Source organism: Daktulosphaira vitifoliae, unplaced genomic scaffold, assembly GCF_025091365.1.
Source record: "Daktulosphaira vitifoliae isolate Bord-2020 unplaced genomic scaffold, ASM2509136v1 Scaffold_1, whole genome shotgun sequence".
Classification (NCBI taxonomy): Eukaryota; Metazoa; Arthropoda; class Insecta; order Hemiptera; family Phylloxeridae; genus Daktulosphaira; species Daktulosphaira vitifoliae.
Genome location: NW_026099572.1, coordinates 54,062,896 through 54,081,898, shown reverse-complemented (window position 1 = coordinate 54,081,898; position 19,003 = coordinate 54,062,896). Strand labels below are relative to the sequence as shown.

Sequence of the window (19,003 nt, the reverse complement as noted above, 5' to 3'; positions counted from 1 at the left end):
TACCATTTAAAAAAACAAAGTTGACACCCTTACCAGGCATAAGGGTTGAACTTAAAAAGTATTACATAGTTAATAATTCAAGAATAATGTGTAACTAAAGATNATAATTGAAGAATAATGTGTAACTAAAGATAATAATAAAAAAAATTTTTTAAATTATTATTATTCTGTAAGTAATTGAGTGGATTATGATAAAAAAATCATTCTGTATATATATACAGGGTGGCCCACCACTCACTGACAACTTAAATAACTTTTGATCCAGTTAATATTTTTAGCTGATTTTTTTTTTAAATAATAGTTATACGTTAGGTCTATAGCTATATCTCAATAATTAATTTTTTTACATTTTATTAAAAATATTAATTATTTTTAAATTTTAAATAAAATGTAAAAAAAAAATCTAAGATAGCTATTTTGTAGAGTAGAATTTAAGAAAAATTTTAGTAAAAAAATATCTTATTAATATTCAGTAGTAAATATTCTGTAGCGTTTTGAAGTTTGTGAAAATTTGAATTTTCATGTATTATTTTACGGTATTAAACATTGATATACGTATTGAGAAAAGGACAGAATTAATTAAATTATTACTATTATTAAATAAACTAGTGAATTATGTATGTTGCCAATTGAAAAAATAAAGTTGACATAACGTCAACACATAAACGACATAAAATCTATATAATTGTGGTTTGATCGGATCATCTGATTTTTAGGAAAAGTGATGTTACCCCAGTACATAACAGTATTTTGTTATCATGATTTATCATTATCATTTCTACTGGTGTACCTCGTGCTTATGTTTTCATCTTTCGTGTTTAATGAACTCATGTTTTTATTAAATTATACTTTTCGATTTGAAGAGTTATATTTTTTACTATTTTAAATATATTTATTTACAAAGATGAAGAATAAACCACACCGCCATAAGGAAAAAAATACATTTAGAGTAATTTTGAATTAAATTATTTTATCATACCTAATTAATCATACTTTTTTGTCAAGTTTATAACAAATAATACGAATTTTATAAAATCATTTATTTTTTCAGTTTCAATCATTTAGTGAAAGAATAACAGAAATTGATGTTGATGTTATTCATCGAGTTGGCCATACTTATGAGAATATTGATGATTCACAAAAAACTATATTTGCTCAGGCAATTGAACGCTGGAATGACCTTAATAAATCTGAAAATTATGATCAGTTATGCTGTGATTTAAAACCATTACAGTTAGAAAGCCTTCCTCAGCTATTAGCTAGAAAACAAGAAATAGCTGGTATTTTGTTTAAATATCTTGAAGAACCTAATTCCCTTTCTATTCAAGCTCTTTTAGAGTAAGTTATTTGTTAAATTTATTATTTTCATATATTAAATAAACACATTTACTTATGTATTTAATTATTTGTTAGATTTGTTGTAGCATTTGCTCAAGATTTGCAGCAGGAATTTTATGAGTATTTTCCTGAATTTTTAAAATGTTGTATAAAATTATTAAAAACTAAGGATCCTGAACAAATTGAATGGTCATTTACTTGTTTAGCTTATTTATTCAAGTTCTTATGGCGTTTGATAATTCGAAATGTAAAACCTGTGTTTGAATGTGTAGTTCCATTATTAAGTGGTGATCAACCATCATATGTGAATGATTTTGCAGCAGAATGTTTTTCTTTTGTAGCTAGAAAAGTAAAAGATAAAAAAAATTTTTTGAAATTAATTCTTAAAAATTTAAAACATAAAAAGGATGTAAGTTTTCGCTAAAAATAATTTATTTTAACAAGAAATAGATAGAATTAAATTTTTAAATACATCTTAATTTATGTTTTTAGAGTATTTATGGTTGTTCTAAACTGCTATTTGAAGTGATTAAAGGAATTTCCGGAGGTTTACATATTTGTGCTGAAAGCTTTTTACCAGTATATTTAAACTCCCTTTGTGATACAGATTTATCCCATAAATTGCTTTATGAAATTATAGATATGCTATTTGATAACATTTTCAACTATATAGATCCTAAGAAGACCTTAATCATATGGACTATTCTTAAGGTAAACATAAATTGTAAAATATTTATAATTAAATTTGTTATCTCATTTTATCATAATATTAAACAAATACTTTTAGTTTCAAGTATTGATATTATCATTAAATTATCTTAAAATATTAAACTATATTATATAGATGCTATAAAATTATGTGCTAAAATATTCTTTCATAATTTTCTTGATTTTTATTGGCAAGTTATTTATGTCTTATATGTATTTGCTTATATTGTTTCACTTTTATTTTATTGTTACAGAATACAGCATCAGACTTTTTAAAAAACTACGAAAACAATAAAAATGATAGGACAAGTGAAAATTTTAACCAAATATTACTGCTTTGTCTAAAATTTATTAATCATAAAAATGGTGTTTGTATTCAAAATTTCACTGAAATTTTTGAATGGTTATGTGTATACTTAGATTACCAGTCTCAATTAGCACAAGATCACTTACATACATTAGCTTCTATTGTTAGTACAGTTTGTTTATTCAGAACTAGTTTGCCATCTTATCAGTGTTATTCTTTAATTGTAAAGGTAAGAACAGATCAAGTACTTATTTTTGTTAAATTAAATTAAATGTGGTGAAATAATTTTTATAAAAATCTAAAAAAAAAAAAAAGCTGTATTATAAGACATTATTTTTTTAACATCAATTGCAATCTTATTTAAGTTTTAGTTATTAGTTTGAAAAACTTTTATGTCAAATCATTAAAATTATTTTAAAACTAAAGTAAAAATAAATAAATCAAATCTATCATGAAAAAACTTAATTTTACTATTAAACTAAAAAATGTGTCTTATATTCAGTTTGAAATTTTTTATTTGATCAAAATTTAAAGAGAAAATATTAAATTGACGTTGAATATTCTAAGCTAGAATTTATTTTGTCATATTACTAATATAATTTATCTTATAAATAATATATATATATATTTATTCATATATTACACTTATAAATCATAAAATTTGTAATCAGCATATAAATAAGGAAATAGGAGATCATGTAGCTTTTGGAATATTCTACCAATTTTTTAAAATTAAACACTATCTACAGATTTGCATTGAAGCTTTTTTTATGATAGTGATTTAGAGATCATTATATTTTTTTTATCAAGTTTTTATTTAATCATCTGAAACTATTTTTAATAAATTATAACTTTATTTTATTAATTTGTATTGCAGGTTATGTCAGTGAAGTATATTAATATTATAGTATCATTTGTTGAGCAAATGTATTCTTACATTAATTTTGAGCTATCAATTATGCAGTCATTTTTAAGTTTTATTTCTGAATTGATAAGTGCAAATCAAGAAATTCCTAAAAGTATTATTATTTGTTTAGCAAGATATTTAAGTGATAATTCTCCATTACGATCATATAGCTTCAAAAAATGGAGAATTAATTATGTTAATACTTTGTATGGAAAGTTAGTAGATTTAATTATCTAATAATATTTTAATACTTCAGAAATATTAATTTAAGCTAAAATTTTTCTTTATTTTAATATTTTTAGAAAATAGTATATATATTTTTACTGACCTTGTAGTTTAAAAAAAATTACACAGTTGTGTCATCTTTTATTTTTATTGTTTTTCTTTAACAGTATATTATGAGATATTCAAAATTTTACTTATTTAAAATTCTTGACTTTTATTTAAAATAATCACTACCATATAACAGTTGATGTGTAAATAAAACTAATGAACTAATAGTCTCTTCTATTGTTTCAGACACAATGGTAGTGAAGTAATAGGAGATTATGTTATTCAATGTTTGGAATATTTTAATAAAGATAACTTTAATGCTGAAGATATAACTTGCTATTTAATTTTACTTCAACACTTTTGTCACAATGAAGTTAAAGCTACTAATATTTTAAAAAATATAACTGAAATTATAGTTAACAACTTGGATCAAGGAGATATTGCAAATTTATTTTGTTTTTTGAATATTATAGAAACTATTTTAAAACTTGAAGAAGATCCTAATTCATGGTTTATACTACCTTCATTAATACCGCAGCTTCAATCACTTTTAGATTATAAGTTTGGATGTTGTGGATTAGTATTACATATAATACAGTTGATAATGAATAACTTAAAAATTAATAATAATGATGTTTATGTCAATAAATTAGAAGAAAGACTTACTGATTTACTATCATCACCATACCACTTAGTTAGATATCTAAGTTGTCAAATTCTTGTCGTCATAAATTCATCATCTAATATTTCTGAGAAATATAATTTATTTAAATTGTTAGAATCTATAGAAAAAGTACCAGCATCATTAAATGAGTATAGAGAACGTCTATTGCGCATTCAACATTTAGATAACAATGAAACTTTCAAAAATAAATATTCCACTGTTGATAATGCTACACAAATAGTTGTTAAATTTCTATTGGGAAATTTACATCTTAATTTTAAACCTGTTTGGGATCCAGTTTCTAAATTAATAGTTTCTCACAGTAAAACATCAAAAACTTTTTGGCCAGTTTATGAAGAACACTTAAAATTAACTACTACTCCGGAAAACTATATTAACAAAAATATAGAAGCAAATGACAAATTTACAAGTATTATTATCATAAATTCTAATTGAGAATGGGATTAATTTTTATTTTCATTTTTAGATGATTTTTTAATTCAATATTGTAATAAAGTGAATAATACTTCAGAAAGAGTAGACATTAATAATTATAGAATTTTACTATGGAATACCATGTGTGATTTCCCAGATCTTATTCAACAAAAAAACAAAGATGTAGTAATACATTTTTTGTCATTTATTAAGTATGTAGTCAGATAGATTTATGTTGAGATAACATAATAATGTAATTTTTTTCTCATCAAATTTGTGAACTATTTGATTTTACAAATAATTAATTTTATAAATAGATTTATAAAATATATATGAACTTTAGGATCGTAAAGTAGTGAGAAGATTCATTCTTCCACTATGATTTTATGTTCATAGGTATCGTTTTGATTTTATGGACCACTCTGTAAATACATCACTGTTACTTAGTTTTCATAATTACTATAAATATTATCAATGATTTACTTTTTCATTAAAAAAGACATTTGTTTTTTGAGTAAATTTTCTTATACTATTGCATTTACAGCTCAGAATATTTGTGCAGCAATTCAGATTTAGCTAATAAATGGAATATTAAACAAAGTTCTAACGAAGAAAATCTAGATAATGAGGAAGAAGAATGTTTAGTTGATAATAATACTGAAGAACCAACATCAAATAAGAAATCTCTTACAAAGTAACTTGCTTTATTTAGAAATTGACCCAAATTGTAAAATGATTACTTAACTATATTTTAATTAAAATATCTATCCTAGATTACTATTAGCTCATTTGAAATTGATGTCAACAATACGTAATCCTAAAAGTATATATAAAGATTCTGAAATATATGATGTTTATTTGAGCCTATTAACAAATAAAAATGCAGAAATACAAAAGGCAGCATTTGACTGTTTATTAATGTACAAACAAACACATATAGTACCTTACAAGTAAGTGCAATTTTTAATTTTTTACAGTTTTTTTTTTTTTTTTTTTAAGTGAAACTTCTTTACAAAGAGTCCAAAAAAAAAAAACATTATCTTGCATCACAGATGGATTCTATTTTATTAGATATACAGTATGGTGAATCAAAAAAATTCTATCTTCGAAATTTTAATGAGAACCATTTTAACTTTAATATATATATTAAAATAGGCATTTTGTGAATATTTGAGATTTTAAAAAAAAAAATTTTTTTGGTCGCTCAATGTGTTTTTGTATTTTAACCAAATATATCCCAAAAAACAATAAACAGCATCTTTTATTCAATTTTTGGTCAAATATTATGAAAAGTATATCAAAATAAATGTAATAACTATAAATTTAATTAATAATATATATTAATGTAAATAAAATAAAATATTATCTATACAAAGTAATCGGTTTGTCATAAACCACTCGATTACTCATAAAATAAATACAATATTGGAGAAAAATTTTTGATTTCTTTTAGTTATATATAATTCCTGATTTATCAGTTAATAATTACTTTTTAGGATCATCCCATACATTGTATAGAGGTTTCAACTTTGTTTTTTGAAATAGTAACATACATATTTAATTGATTTCTAAAATAGAAAATTATCTAATTATGAAAATGACTGTTCAATAAAAACCTTTGAACCAATACTTAGGATGCTACTCTCATTTTTATAGCTCAGCAGAATGAAGAGTACTAAGGAAATGATTAGTGATAAAAATAGTAGCATTCTCGATTTATTATTTTAAATTGTTAATAACTTCTGAAATACTAGTCCAAAAGTTGTTATTGAACAGTCATTTTCATAATTAGATAATATTCTATTTTAGAAATCAATTAAATATGTATGTTACTATTTCAAAAAACAAAGTTGAAACCTCTATACAATGTATGGGATGATCCTAAAAAGTAATTATTAACTGATAAATCAGGAATTATATATAACTAAAAGAAATCAAATATTTTTCTCCAATATTGTATTTATTTTATGAGAAATTGAGTGGTTTATGATAAACTGATTATACTTTTATTAATAAATAGTAACAGTAAGTTATAAAATATATTTTATATTATAATTTAGCATTGTATTTTCGAAAAATAAAGTAATGTTATTTCAAATGCATTAAATAATTTTAATTGTGCATAAAAAAATTTAAAAAACCACAATAGATACAATTTTTACACAATATCTTCATAATATCCAATCAAAAACTTACATAAGTTATTTTAGTTATCATAAGCCTATTATATATCTTGTGACAATAGAATAAGAAAATTAATTATAATAATAAATTGAATTAATATCTATTGAAATAAAATTTTTAGGTGAATTTTTTTATTTTATTCTAATACAAATCTTATATTATATCAATTGAATGACTCTGAAAGAAATTTCACTTCATCTATGTGTATTATTAACATGCATTGGTTTTTTTAATAAATAATGATCTTTGTAAATAAATTTATTTTATTTTTAATAGGGAAAATATTTATAGCCTTATCAATGAAAAATCTTTTAAATCTGAATTAGTTTTATTTCGAGTGGACTCTGAAAGTGATAAAATATTAGCAGAGCATCGACCTCTTTTAATACCTGTAATAATGAGGTAAATATTTCGATGAAAATAATTTAAAATAAAAATAATCGCCCTAAATTCAATATTATTCAAAAATTATTTTAAAATTTGATGGTTGTAATTTTTAGGTTAATTTATGGAAAATTATTAGGAGGTGGAAATGCTAAATCTAGTAGTAAGTGTTCAGGACAAAATCGTAGAACTGCAATTATGCGTTTTCTTGTTGGTTGTGAAGAATCAGAACTCAAAGTTTTTATGCAAATGGTATTTAGGATTTTACATCATCAAATCGACTGTAAGTATTCTATACAATAATAATTTGTAGCGTATCCAAGGGGTGTGCTAAAATAGTTGAGTCCTTTCATTCTATTTTAGGTAAAAGTTACTAGTTCTTTTTTTTTTTTTTGTATAGCCCCTCTATTAAACATCCTTTATATGCCACTGATAATAAATTATTTTTAATAATATGATATAATATTAATATTTTTTTTTAGTTTCTGAATGTCCATTAGAAATGATTCATCATATTATAAACTCAATAGATTTAGGACATGTTTTACCACCTAGACGACTTCTTTCATCAGTCAACATGTGTGCTGTGATAATGAAACAATGTGGTGCTTTAACAGGATCTAATGGCTTATATTATTTGCTAAGAGTTATGTTATGTATTGGTGCAAATGTTAAAGCTATACTATTAAATCGCTCAAGTGTTCATACAGGTTATTTGAACACAATATCTAAAGTACGAGTGACCACTATAGAAACATTAACTACTTTTTTTGAACAATTTGAGCATTTCTCGTGGAAGAGAAATTTTTTAGATGCAATTTTCAATGTTTTTGTAGAACCATCATTAGTCAAGTTACCTATTGAATGTGTTCAACATCCAACTCCTTTAATGAAACTCATGGTTATTTGGAGTAAAATTCCTAGGTATATCGATTTATAATGTTTGGTACTCTGTTATACAAATTATATGAATTTTAAACAAATTTGTACATTTTATTTCAGATATTTTTGTTTATTGGGTTATGAAGTAAATAACAAAACATCTATTGAAGTATTTACTGAATTATTGATTTCTGATAAAGTTCAAAATAATGTGAAGAAAATTATTCTTGAAATCATTGATAGGTTATTAACTTTAGACGGAACTATAGACGATGCAATGGAAAGTGATAGTCCTCCACTCGATATTCCAATTCCTTCAGTGCTGTTAGAATGTGAAGGTATATACATATCTTATATTTCTTTGTAGAAAGAAAAAGTGGTCTTAATAAACTTGAAATATAAAAAAAAAAGTTCATTTTTGATGTTTTTAGAGTATTAATCACTTAATATTACAATTAAAATAATTTTATAAAAATAAATGAATTTCTGTATTCTAAATATGTTAAATGTTGAAAATTTTATGACAATTTTGTTATTTATTTTCTATTTTATAAATATTTATTTTTGTACTGGGTGTTTTTTTTTAAGCAAAAAAGAAAAATGAGATATTTTTAACAATAGTGCTGATCTCGTGAAGAATTTTATTTCCTTAATTTTTTAATACCTGTATTTTGTATTATTTATTTCATAAATATAATTAATTTTGTTATTAAAATATTTAAACCTTTAAAAATATGTTAGATATATAGGTATTTAATTATAAATTATTTTTTAAAAATTATTACTTAAAATATGAAATAATTATTTTTATAATTTTTTTTAGATGATTTAAATGTTGGATCAAAATTATTATACCCACATCTTTCTACAATTCTTAAATATCTATATAATGAGCTTTCTCAAAAAAAAGGTGTAGGATTAGCATCAGTTGAAATGTCAATTATTACCAAAGCATCAGAATTAGTATGTGATGAACAGTCAAGTTCAAACCTATTATCTCTATTATTTCCAGTGTTATTGAAAAAAGCTTCTGGAGATAATTCAGCTATTGCTCCATTATTTTCAACTATTAATTGTTTGGTTTCAAATGTTAATGATGTTGGAACTTTACCTCGACAATTAGCTACACTTTTTGGAAGTGTTGTTGGACAACATAGTAGAAATATGCTATTAGAATTCACCAAAATAATTGCTCAAAAAAGCAAGTTAGTATTATTTATTTTTCGACAAAAATGTATAATTGTTTACCTGTAAAAAGTACCTTGTTTTGTAAGTTTTTAAAGTGGATGCTATTAAATTGTATACCAAATTAATTCTTTAAAACATAAAAGTGTAAACGGGTACTTGAATTTAATAAATTTTTAAATTTTTTTTTGGTATTTATTTTTTACTTTCAGAAATTGTCGAATATATCATGAAATATTATATGATTTGAATGCTTGGGATAAGAGACATTTAGAACAACCAGACTATGATTTGAGAATGAATGCATTGAAACAAATAAAATTATTAATAGAGAAAGATGATATATCTGTTGAATTTGGAGCATTTGTTATCTATAATTGTTTTTATATTTTAAAAAATGTATGTAATTTTTTAATAAAAATTGTGTAATTTTTTTATGTAGCTACAATAACTTTTTTTAAAGGTCAATGATATAGGACTTCGAGATTCAGCAAGTATGTGTTTAAAAATGTTGAGTTGTCATTTATGTTTAAAATATTCAAAACAATCATCTGAACGCTTATTTATACTTGATTCTGTTATATTGCCATCAATACACAATGGTATACAAGGACATAAAGAGTTGGTTCAGAATGAATCTATTTCACTATTGGGACATTTGGTTAGTTAATTGCTGTATTTTTGTTTTGCATTGTTAAATTATTTATTAAGCTCATTAAACTATAAGTAATTACAATTTGAATGATTTTATAACTATTAATTGTAGAGTATGATTTTGTATTTAAAAAAAAATTGTAATAGGAGAACATATTTCTGGAATTTGTGAACTCTAATAAAATATGGTTGTCTTCTAAAAATTAAAGTACCACTAAAAAATTACTTGTGTGTAAAGTCCCATAAAAATAAATTTTACAGTGTCGCATTTTTAAAATAAAAATCCACTTTTTCAATATAAAGCTCTGTATATTTAATAATAATAAAAATAAATTTATAATTGATGGATATCGGTAGCTGATTAAATTGTTGATCTAACCATTCATAAGTAATTAATATATTCTTGAACACCAAAATAATCTAGGTTAGTCAGTTGCTTTTAATTTTTACAGATATATAATTATACACCAAACTCGATGTTTGGTGTATAATTTGTTTACTGTACTAACCATGATTATTGAATTCATTGCATCATTCTATAAGACAATTTAATCATTTTAAATGTGCCGGATATATTTTAGTATAAAATAGCTACTTTACTTATTAGCAAACTATGTTCAAAATAATATTTATACATATTATAAAATACTAATTTACAGCCATGGTGACTGGTAAAAAATTCTAAACTTGATACTTTAAAGTAGTCATTATTACGAAAACTTTCAAATAAAAATTATATAAATGTTTAAAGAATATTTACTGAGTTTGTTATTATAAACACAAAACTGATAACTAATATGATAATATTTTATACAAAATCATTGATTATGATGATATCAATTAGGAAGACATAATCATATGTAAATTCACCTTTTATATAAAAAAATACTTTTTTTTGTACGAAATTGATTTCAAATATTACTTACCCACCCTAAGTTCTTTTAGTTGATAAAAAATCAAAATAAATTATATTAATAAATTCAATCTAGCAAAATGTATTCATACGAGTAATAATGTAGCAGTTTAATTTTTGAAGGACTTACCATATGGGTATTACTAAAGCATTTAATTTTAGGAGAGTTAATATTTGCTTAAATATTATACTTGATAAATTTATACCAATTTTTAAGAGCAATATTTTCCATAAAATTAATTACAACACTGTAAAAAAAAAAAATGTTAAATAAATTTTTACCAGTAGCAAAATAAAAATAAACTAATACATGGTACTTTTGAAAGTAACGCTTAAAATTTTAAACAAGTTTAAAATCTGACAAAAAATGGGCACCTTTTTTTCTTTATTGGCACTTGATACATTTACTTTTTTTAATTTTTTTAATATGTAAAACTACAAGGTTACAGAATTATTAGTATTTTGTTTTAAATAAGTATATAGTTAACTATAATTATTCTATTTAAAGAATTATATTTAATATTTTAAAAATCCAGGCTAGAAACTGCGCAACAGTTCATTTTGTATTCAAAGACCTACAACCTTTAACCAATGAAACAGATTTAGAAGGTGATTTCTTTGAAAATATTCAACATATTCAAACATATCGGAAAGTTAAAGCACTTCATAGGTATGTTTTTTTAGATTTGTTTTTAAGGCATAATATATTGAGGATCTACTATTACAGAAACATATCAACCTTTACTAGGATTTTTCGATTATTAGTCTATTTCAACCTATACATAAAATATTTTTTAATATGAAAATAGTATACCATTAATAGAAAGCATAATATATATTTATTTTATTTTTTGAGAAATTAAAAAATGGTATTATTTAGATTAATATATGGTAAGAAACTTTATTAATTTCTATTAACTGTAAATCTATGATAAAATCTCAACATTTCATTAAAATGGCTATTTTTTCCAATTATATAGTAATAAAGCATTTTAATAGAAATATTTGTAATTAATTCTATGTTAATTTTGTCGATTAAAATTTCTTTTAAATATTTTGATCTAAATTTATTAATTATTAAGAAATTATTAGTAATGCGGCAGTGCCTAATGCACATTGTCTCGGGTATGATAACAAACCTGAAACAGACAATTCCATTTGCTGAATGAATTATCAGTTTCAGGAGCATATATGATTAGGAAACTTCCTCTTAGGGAATCGCAATCACCCTCAATGGCTAATGATATAAATTGAAAAAAATAGTGATTTTAATAAAATGTTGAACTTTTCTCATAAATTTACTTTTAATAATAATTATATAAATTTTTCATCATATATTAATGTAAACATACCATTTTTTAATTTATCATACAATTTTCATTTAATGGTGTTCATTTCAAATTTGCAAGTAAAGCCAAAATAATGTATGGTAAATATTTCAATTTTTTTATGAATTTTGGTAAAAATCAATGTTAAAAGATTAAACTATACAGGGTCCGTTTAATAAGTACCGGGACTGGTTCCAAAAATAAAAATTTATTGTAGGTATCATTACAATTACTTAAAAATCTTCAAAATATATTTCTCTTTCATCAATATACCTTGTTCAGCGCATCTGCCACTCATCAAAAGCTCGCTGGAAGTCGGTTTCCAAAATACTGTTGAAAGTCTATCATCGTCACTTGAACTGCCTCAATGGAGTCTATCCGATGTCTTTTAATCTCTTTTTTCATTCGCGGTAACAAGAAAAAGTCAAATGGACCCAGGCCTGAGCTTGGGGGAGATGAGACAACATTACCATGCCGAATTTCACCAGCAGCTGCGGCACAACAATAGAACTGTCACGACGCATACATTTCTCATCGCAAGATACTCTGTTACAATGGTGTGATTGAAGGTTCTGACTGAAAAGATGGTCTGCTCACTGATAAGAGCGATGGTTAAACGTCTGTCAGAATTCAAAACTTTTTTCACTTTAGCCACCAGAGGATCGGTTCTAACGGTTGTCAGGCGTCTGACGTAGTGCTCGTTTTCGACGAGCTCAAACATTTTGTGCCACTTATAAACTTGTGTGGATTAAAGCATCATCCTCATAAGCCTGTTTAATAAGTTCAAGGATTTCCAACACGGATTCCCGATTTTAAAGCAAAATTTCACAGTGTAGCATTGCTCAACAGTGCACTCCATGCTGGCGCAACAACACCACAAATAATCACATGTCACAAAAACCCATCTCCTATCTCAACACATGTCTGTAAGCGACTGATCTAAAGTGCGCCTGAGTAATGGGGGACCCCTCTACCAAGCCCGACCAGTTGGACCCCCCATCCACCACTCCAATGAGGCTATAGTAAAACAGTTCCGATACTTAACGAACCCTGTAAGTAAAACATAATAATAGAACTGGAATTCTGCAAAGATTATTGTTGATAGTTTAAAAATAAAAATCAATAATAATTTTAAAAAAAAATTATTTTTTTTATGTGTAGTTACTTGTTTTTATTAATTAGTAATTATCATAAAAACTAGAGATGAAAAAATCTAATTGGAGATTTCTAATCAGCACAAAATATTGGTTTAGAAAAGTACATTTTTGTCTATGATGAAAAATACTTATTGACCAGTGTATTATTATGATAATTTAATTGAATAAAAATATTATTTTTTATTTATCAGATTTTCTGAAATTATGAAAAAAAGTTATCAATGTCCTAAACCTAAAACTATTATTCAATTTATTTTACCTTTGGCTAACCAATTTTTATGTAATCAAAAATTCACTGGTAAAAATAGTCTTGTTGATGCAGCCATTGATGTAAGTTGTCACTAAGTTTAATAATTTTAGCAATGCAAATGTTCTCATCATTTACATTATTTATTAATTTTTAGGCTGTTGTATTAATGAGCCGAATGCTTCCTTGGAAACAGTATGAGACCTTATTAAAACTTTATTTATCAAAGTTACGTCAATCATTAGAATTTCAAAAGCAAACAGTTCGTATAGTGTCTGGTATATTAGACTCTTTTCATTTTGATTTATCACGAGCAAATGAAATAGTATCAAAAAATTCACAAAATTCTCCAGAAATTAAAAAAAATAGTGAAAGTAGTTCTTTAAAAATAACTGAAAAAAAAAAAGCTGAACTTATGTTTAGTTATGTGGATGAATCCAAAATGGAAATTGATGAAAATTTTGATGACAACGAAGAAGATGATGACAATGTTGAAAAAGTTGAGCAATTAAAAAAATTAATTTTAGAGAGAATACAAGTTTTATGTCCTTCAACAGCTAAAAAAATTACCAAAGAAATTTCCTCTGGTCTTGTTCCTCAATTAAATAAAAGCTTAGCTGAGTACTCAGAATCTGAACGTAGACATAAAGTGAATAAAAAACAAGCTGAATATGACAAAGAAGAAATGGAAATGTTGAAAATACCAGTTGCTTTTGCAGTTGTCAAACTATTGCAAAAGCTACCTTCTCACATGTTGGAAGAAAATTTGCAGAGTATTTTCATGAAACTTTGTACATTTTTGAAATCTCGCTTGGAAAGTGTACGAAGAGTTACTCGGGAAACATTACAAAATATTATGTTAGCATTAGGCACCAGTTATATGAGTATGCTATTAAATGAAATGACAGCTTTATTGACTAAAGGTTTTCAAGTTCATGTTCTTCTTTACACAATACATGCAATTTTTGTTTCATTGAGTAACCATTTTGAAAAGGGACACATGGATGCATGCTTGCCTTATATTATTGAAGTAAAATAAACTATTTTTTTTTTTTTTAATAATGTTGAATATAAATGAATATGATTTTATGAAACACGTAATATATTTACTTTAATATTTTTTTTAATAGGTTGTGAAAGTTGATTTATTTGGTGTTAGTTCTGATGAAAAAGAAGTCACTAAAATTGCTGGAAAAACTGTTGAAGCCCGTGGTAACAAAAGTTATAATACATTACATATTGCTGCAGAATATATATCAGAAAAAAATTTACTGAATCTAGTTGTGCCTTTTAAAGATGTTAGTTTTTATAAAATTAAAATTATTTAATTATTTATATATTTTAAAATAATATTTTTTTCAGATTCTTTTCATGACATTGTCATTTAAAAAGATCAGAAAATGCATTGAAAGTTTAAGGCATATAGTGACAGGTTTGATAGATAACAAGTATGTTAACAATGAATCATTGTTAGAGTTAGCATATGGTATAGTTTCTCAAAGTATTCCAGCATTAAATGTTGAACCTAAACAAGAACTAAAAAAGAAAGAAATAGTTAAAAGACCAGACTCATTTATTATTCCTGAAGGTAAAATAATTGTACAAATTATTTTAAATAAAATATTTTTAGTGTTAATTTAATATAATAACTTATTTCAGAACCTAAACGAAGTTCTACAATATATGATGTAAAAATGTGTGCTCAAGCAAATGCTCATGTATTAGTACAATTTGGCTTAACCTTGTTTCAACTTATGTTAAAACGTGAAATGTTGAAAAGTGCAACTTTTTCTCCTTTTGTTGATCCTTTTGTTCCATTAGTTATGAATTCTATGGTTTCTGAACATGTTAAGGTATAAAGATAAAACTATTATTAAACTCATTAAAACAAATGACTAATAAACTTATTGTTATCTATATAATCAGAGTCTATATTTTTAAATAAACAATGAATTATTACACCTCTAAAGTATTTAACAAATTAAATACTTAAAATAGATTATAAAATCATATTTTTTTTTAGCTCACTACATTAGCATTGCAATGCTTGAACTGCCTTTTAAAACAGGATTTGCCCTCTATGAAAGAAAATATTGAAGTAATTTCTGATAGACTTTTTGAGGTTTTGCATAAATACGCAACTGGAAAAAATTGTAATGGTGATAATGCTGAGCTTGTTATGTCTGCATTCAAAGTAATTTACTTAATTTTATTATTATTATCAAGTTTATTAATAAAAAAAGTTATTTTATTTATAATTTATTTTCATTTTTAGACCTTGTCAACTTATATTCGAGAAGTGAAATATCATAAACTAAGCGATGACCGCTTACGTACAGCAGTTTTGTATGCAGAACAAGAATTGTCTTCTATTGAAGATGGGGGAAATACAGTTACAACAACTTTCACACTCATAAAATCAATACTTAGTCGACAGCATAATTGTCCTGAATTAAAAGAACTTATGAATCATGTTGCTAAAGCAAGTATTACATGTGAACGTGATGCCGTACGTACTCAAGCTCGGCAAACATTTTATCAGTACTTAATGGATTATCCTATAAAAAAATCTCTTAATGGACATATACAGTTTTTCCTATCACAATTAGAATATGAGCTACAAAATGGAAGAGAATCTGCTCTTGAAATGATAATATTACTAGTAAAAACTCTACCTCCTGTAAGTATTGTAGTTGTTAAATAATTTAAAAAGTTTTTAGAAATTGACTAAAGTGCTTGTAGAATGTTTTAAGCAATCATAGCTCAGCAATTTTTATATCACTAAGTGCACAAATGATTAATGATAGTGTATCATCTTGCAAAAAAAGTGCAGCAGATGCTATAGCACTATTACTAGGTAAATTGGCAAAAAACATCACATCGACACTTTATGAAATAACTTTAACATGGTTGAAAGGAGATAAGGTAAAGATTATTAGATAACATGAAATGTTATTATATTAATATTAAGGGTTTTTTAAGGTTATTCATAGACAATTAGGAGCACAATTAATAAGTATTTTTGTAAGTGTTGAAGGAGAAGAATTTAAACAACGCCTTAAAACCACTCTGCCACTTCTTAGTTCACTTTTAAAACGTAATACAGTTATTAATGGACCCGGTCGTTTTGTAAAAATTCATGAAGCTGAAGCTAGTGATACAGATTTAGATCATTTACTCTTTCAATGTTTAATAACTTGTGTTAATATTGTTAATGCCTACCCTAATATTTTTACCAAGTCATCTTATAGTGAATATATAACAAACATTGCAAGTAAGTTAAAAAAAATTAAACTAGATGTGATTTGTTATTAAATATAATACTTAAAAATAGTATTAAGTCAAGAATTGTTACGTGATGAACATGAGTGGGTTCGACTTGGAGCACTAAAATTCTTAAAAAAATATTTATCATCAGTAGACCCATTAAAAGTGGCAACACAGGCATCTCAAAAAATAGATAAAGAAGAAAAACGTTATTTGTATTTCAATGCTCGACAAAGCGTAAAAATGTTATGTTTAGATTTGGTAGATCAAATTATTCCTGGTCATGAAATACTTGAAGAAATATTGAATGAGGTATGAAATATCAGCATGTGAAATATATTTTTCATCATTTAGTTATTACAAAAATAAAATTTAATCCTAATATTATTTGATTTTCAGACTAAAGAAAATCTTTTATATCTTACTGACATTTTGAAAAATATTCGATCAAAAAAATTACAGAATGAAAAAAATGAATTATCTATTGGATGGTTGCTTAAGAATCTTAATAAACTTATTTATATTGAGGTGTCTAAACATCCACTTAACTACACTGTGGTGAGTATTTTTTTGTTATTTATTTAATGAAAAAATTATTTTACTTTATTGAAATTTATAAAGTCTCAATGTAATTTTTCCATTTATTTTTAAATTATGTTATATAATTATTATAATTATGTTAAACTACAATTTTTTTATTTTTTTACAGAGAAAAATAGCATTTGAATTTATTGGTGCTATGGCTGCTCGTTTAGAGAGATCTAAGCTTCTTTCAGTTTTAAAAATTATTCTAAAACCTTTAATACGTGAGTTATCCACAATGGATGATGCAGGTATTGATATACGGCGAATAGCAAAAATGGCTTCTTCTAATATAAAAAAGAAATGTGGACCTGATACATATAATGAAAATTGTAGTATTGTACAAAGATTGCTTAATGCCAAGAGAGCACTACGAAAGAAAACATCATTATTACAAGTTAGTGACTCATACATTATACATTTTATATAACTAAACTGTCTAAGCCAAAAAATTTATGAAAATAAGTCATAAATCTGCTTTATTATATTTTGTCAACTTAGATTAGCTTAACTATATAACCAAATAATTTTTTGAGTTATGCATAACATAACATATTTTTACACATTTTTTACATTAATAGTTTTTTTCCTAGTTACCACTGATTCTCTAACAATTATTTAAAAAGTTCTTAATCATTTTTTTGTTGGATTGTTTTTTTTAATACATTTTTTATACTTAAACTGATAACTTTTTTATTATATATCTTTGTTCACTGGAACTTATTATTTTAACTTATTATTTATTCATCATGAATTTTATTTCAAATTATCGAATGTAATAAAATACTTAATTTTACTTTGAATTAGCCAAAGATTTTTTAGGAGCCGAACATTTAAATCATAATATCCAGAATTAATATAATATTTAAATTTTGTTTTATTTAAACTTGACTTGTTATTGATAAAATATAAAGATGACATTGTTACGAAAAATAGGAAACACGAATTAAAAATTTTTATTTGTTTGTTACAGTTAATTTTAAATGTTAATAGTAAAATATTTATTGATTTGATGTAAAGCATTGTTTCAATATCATCACTTTAACATAAAAATCATTATATGTATAGGTTATGACTGATCCTGAATTAGCAGCAAAAAGAAAAATAGCAAAACAAACAAAAAAGAAAATGAGTAAAAAACGTAAGATAGAAAAAGTCAGACAAAAAAATATAAAAACAAGAATAAAAAAAGATTTGGACCTCGAAGATTGTTAAATTCTGCTTAATTGACAATTTTTTTAGTAAAAATGTGATTTACTGTTGATATTTAAAATTATTTTGTCTTTTGTTATTTTATATAAAATAACACAATAAAAAATAGAATAAAATTTTTAATTTTATTTTTAATTTAATAGAATCTTTACATCATTATTTTTTAGTACTGTAATGTTACTGCTGTTTCATTAGAATACTTTTTTAAAAAACAAGCTTTGACCATCTCAGATAAATTTGCTTAAACTAGATCAATAATGTAAGATATCTCCTCAAATGTAGTATGATTTATGATTGATTTTATCAAAAATATCTATTGAGAAAAACATAATTTCTTCTACATAGTAAAATNATACTACATTTGATTTATGATTGA

General features: G+C 24.2%; 1 protein-coding gene across 1 annotated transcript; it reads left to right on the top strand.

Moving 5' to 3' along the window:
- Nucleotides 1-780: 780 nt before the first annotated feature.
- On the top strand, nt 781-18,750 carry LOC126896222 (small subunit processome component 20 homolog). Its single transcript, XM_050668818.1, has 31 exons — nt 781-949; nt 1,052-1,338; nt 1,414-1,747; nt 1,831-2,049; nt 2,301-2,582; nt 3,231-3,475; nt 3,780-4,627; nt 4,685-4,844; nt 5,177-5,326; nt 5,406-5,582; nt 7,093-7,218; nt 7,317-7,483; nt 7,683-8,124; nt 8,203-8,420; nt 8,906-9,287; nt 9,480-9,666; nt 9,731-9,928; nt 11,371-11,504; nt 13,511-13,649; nt 13,724-14,596; nt 14,697-14,864; nt 14,929-15,154; nt 15,226-15,419; nt 15,590-15,760; nt 15,842-16,246; nt 16,309-16,491; nt 16,549-16,840; nt 16,901-17,145; nt 17,233-17,391; nt 17,543-17,812; nt 18,484-18,750. Exons 1-31 carry the CDS (start codon nt 905-907, stop codon nt 18,628-18,630), a joined length of 8,073 nt encoding a protein of 2,690 aa, XP_050524775.1. The 5' UTR covers nt 781-904; the 3' UTR covers nt 18,631-18,750.
- Nucleotides 18,751-19,003: the final 253 nt, after the last annotated feature.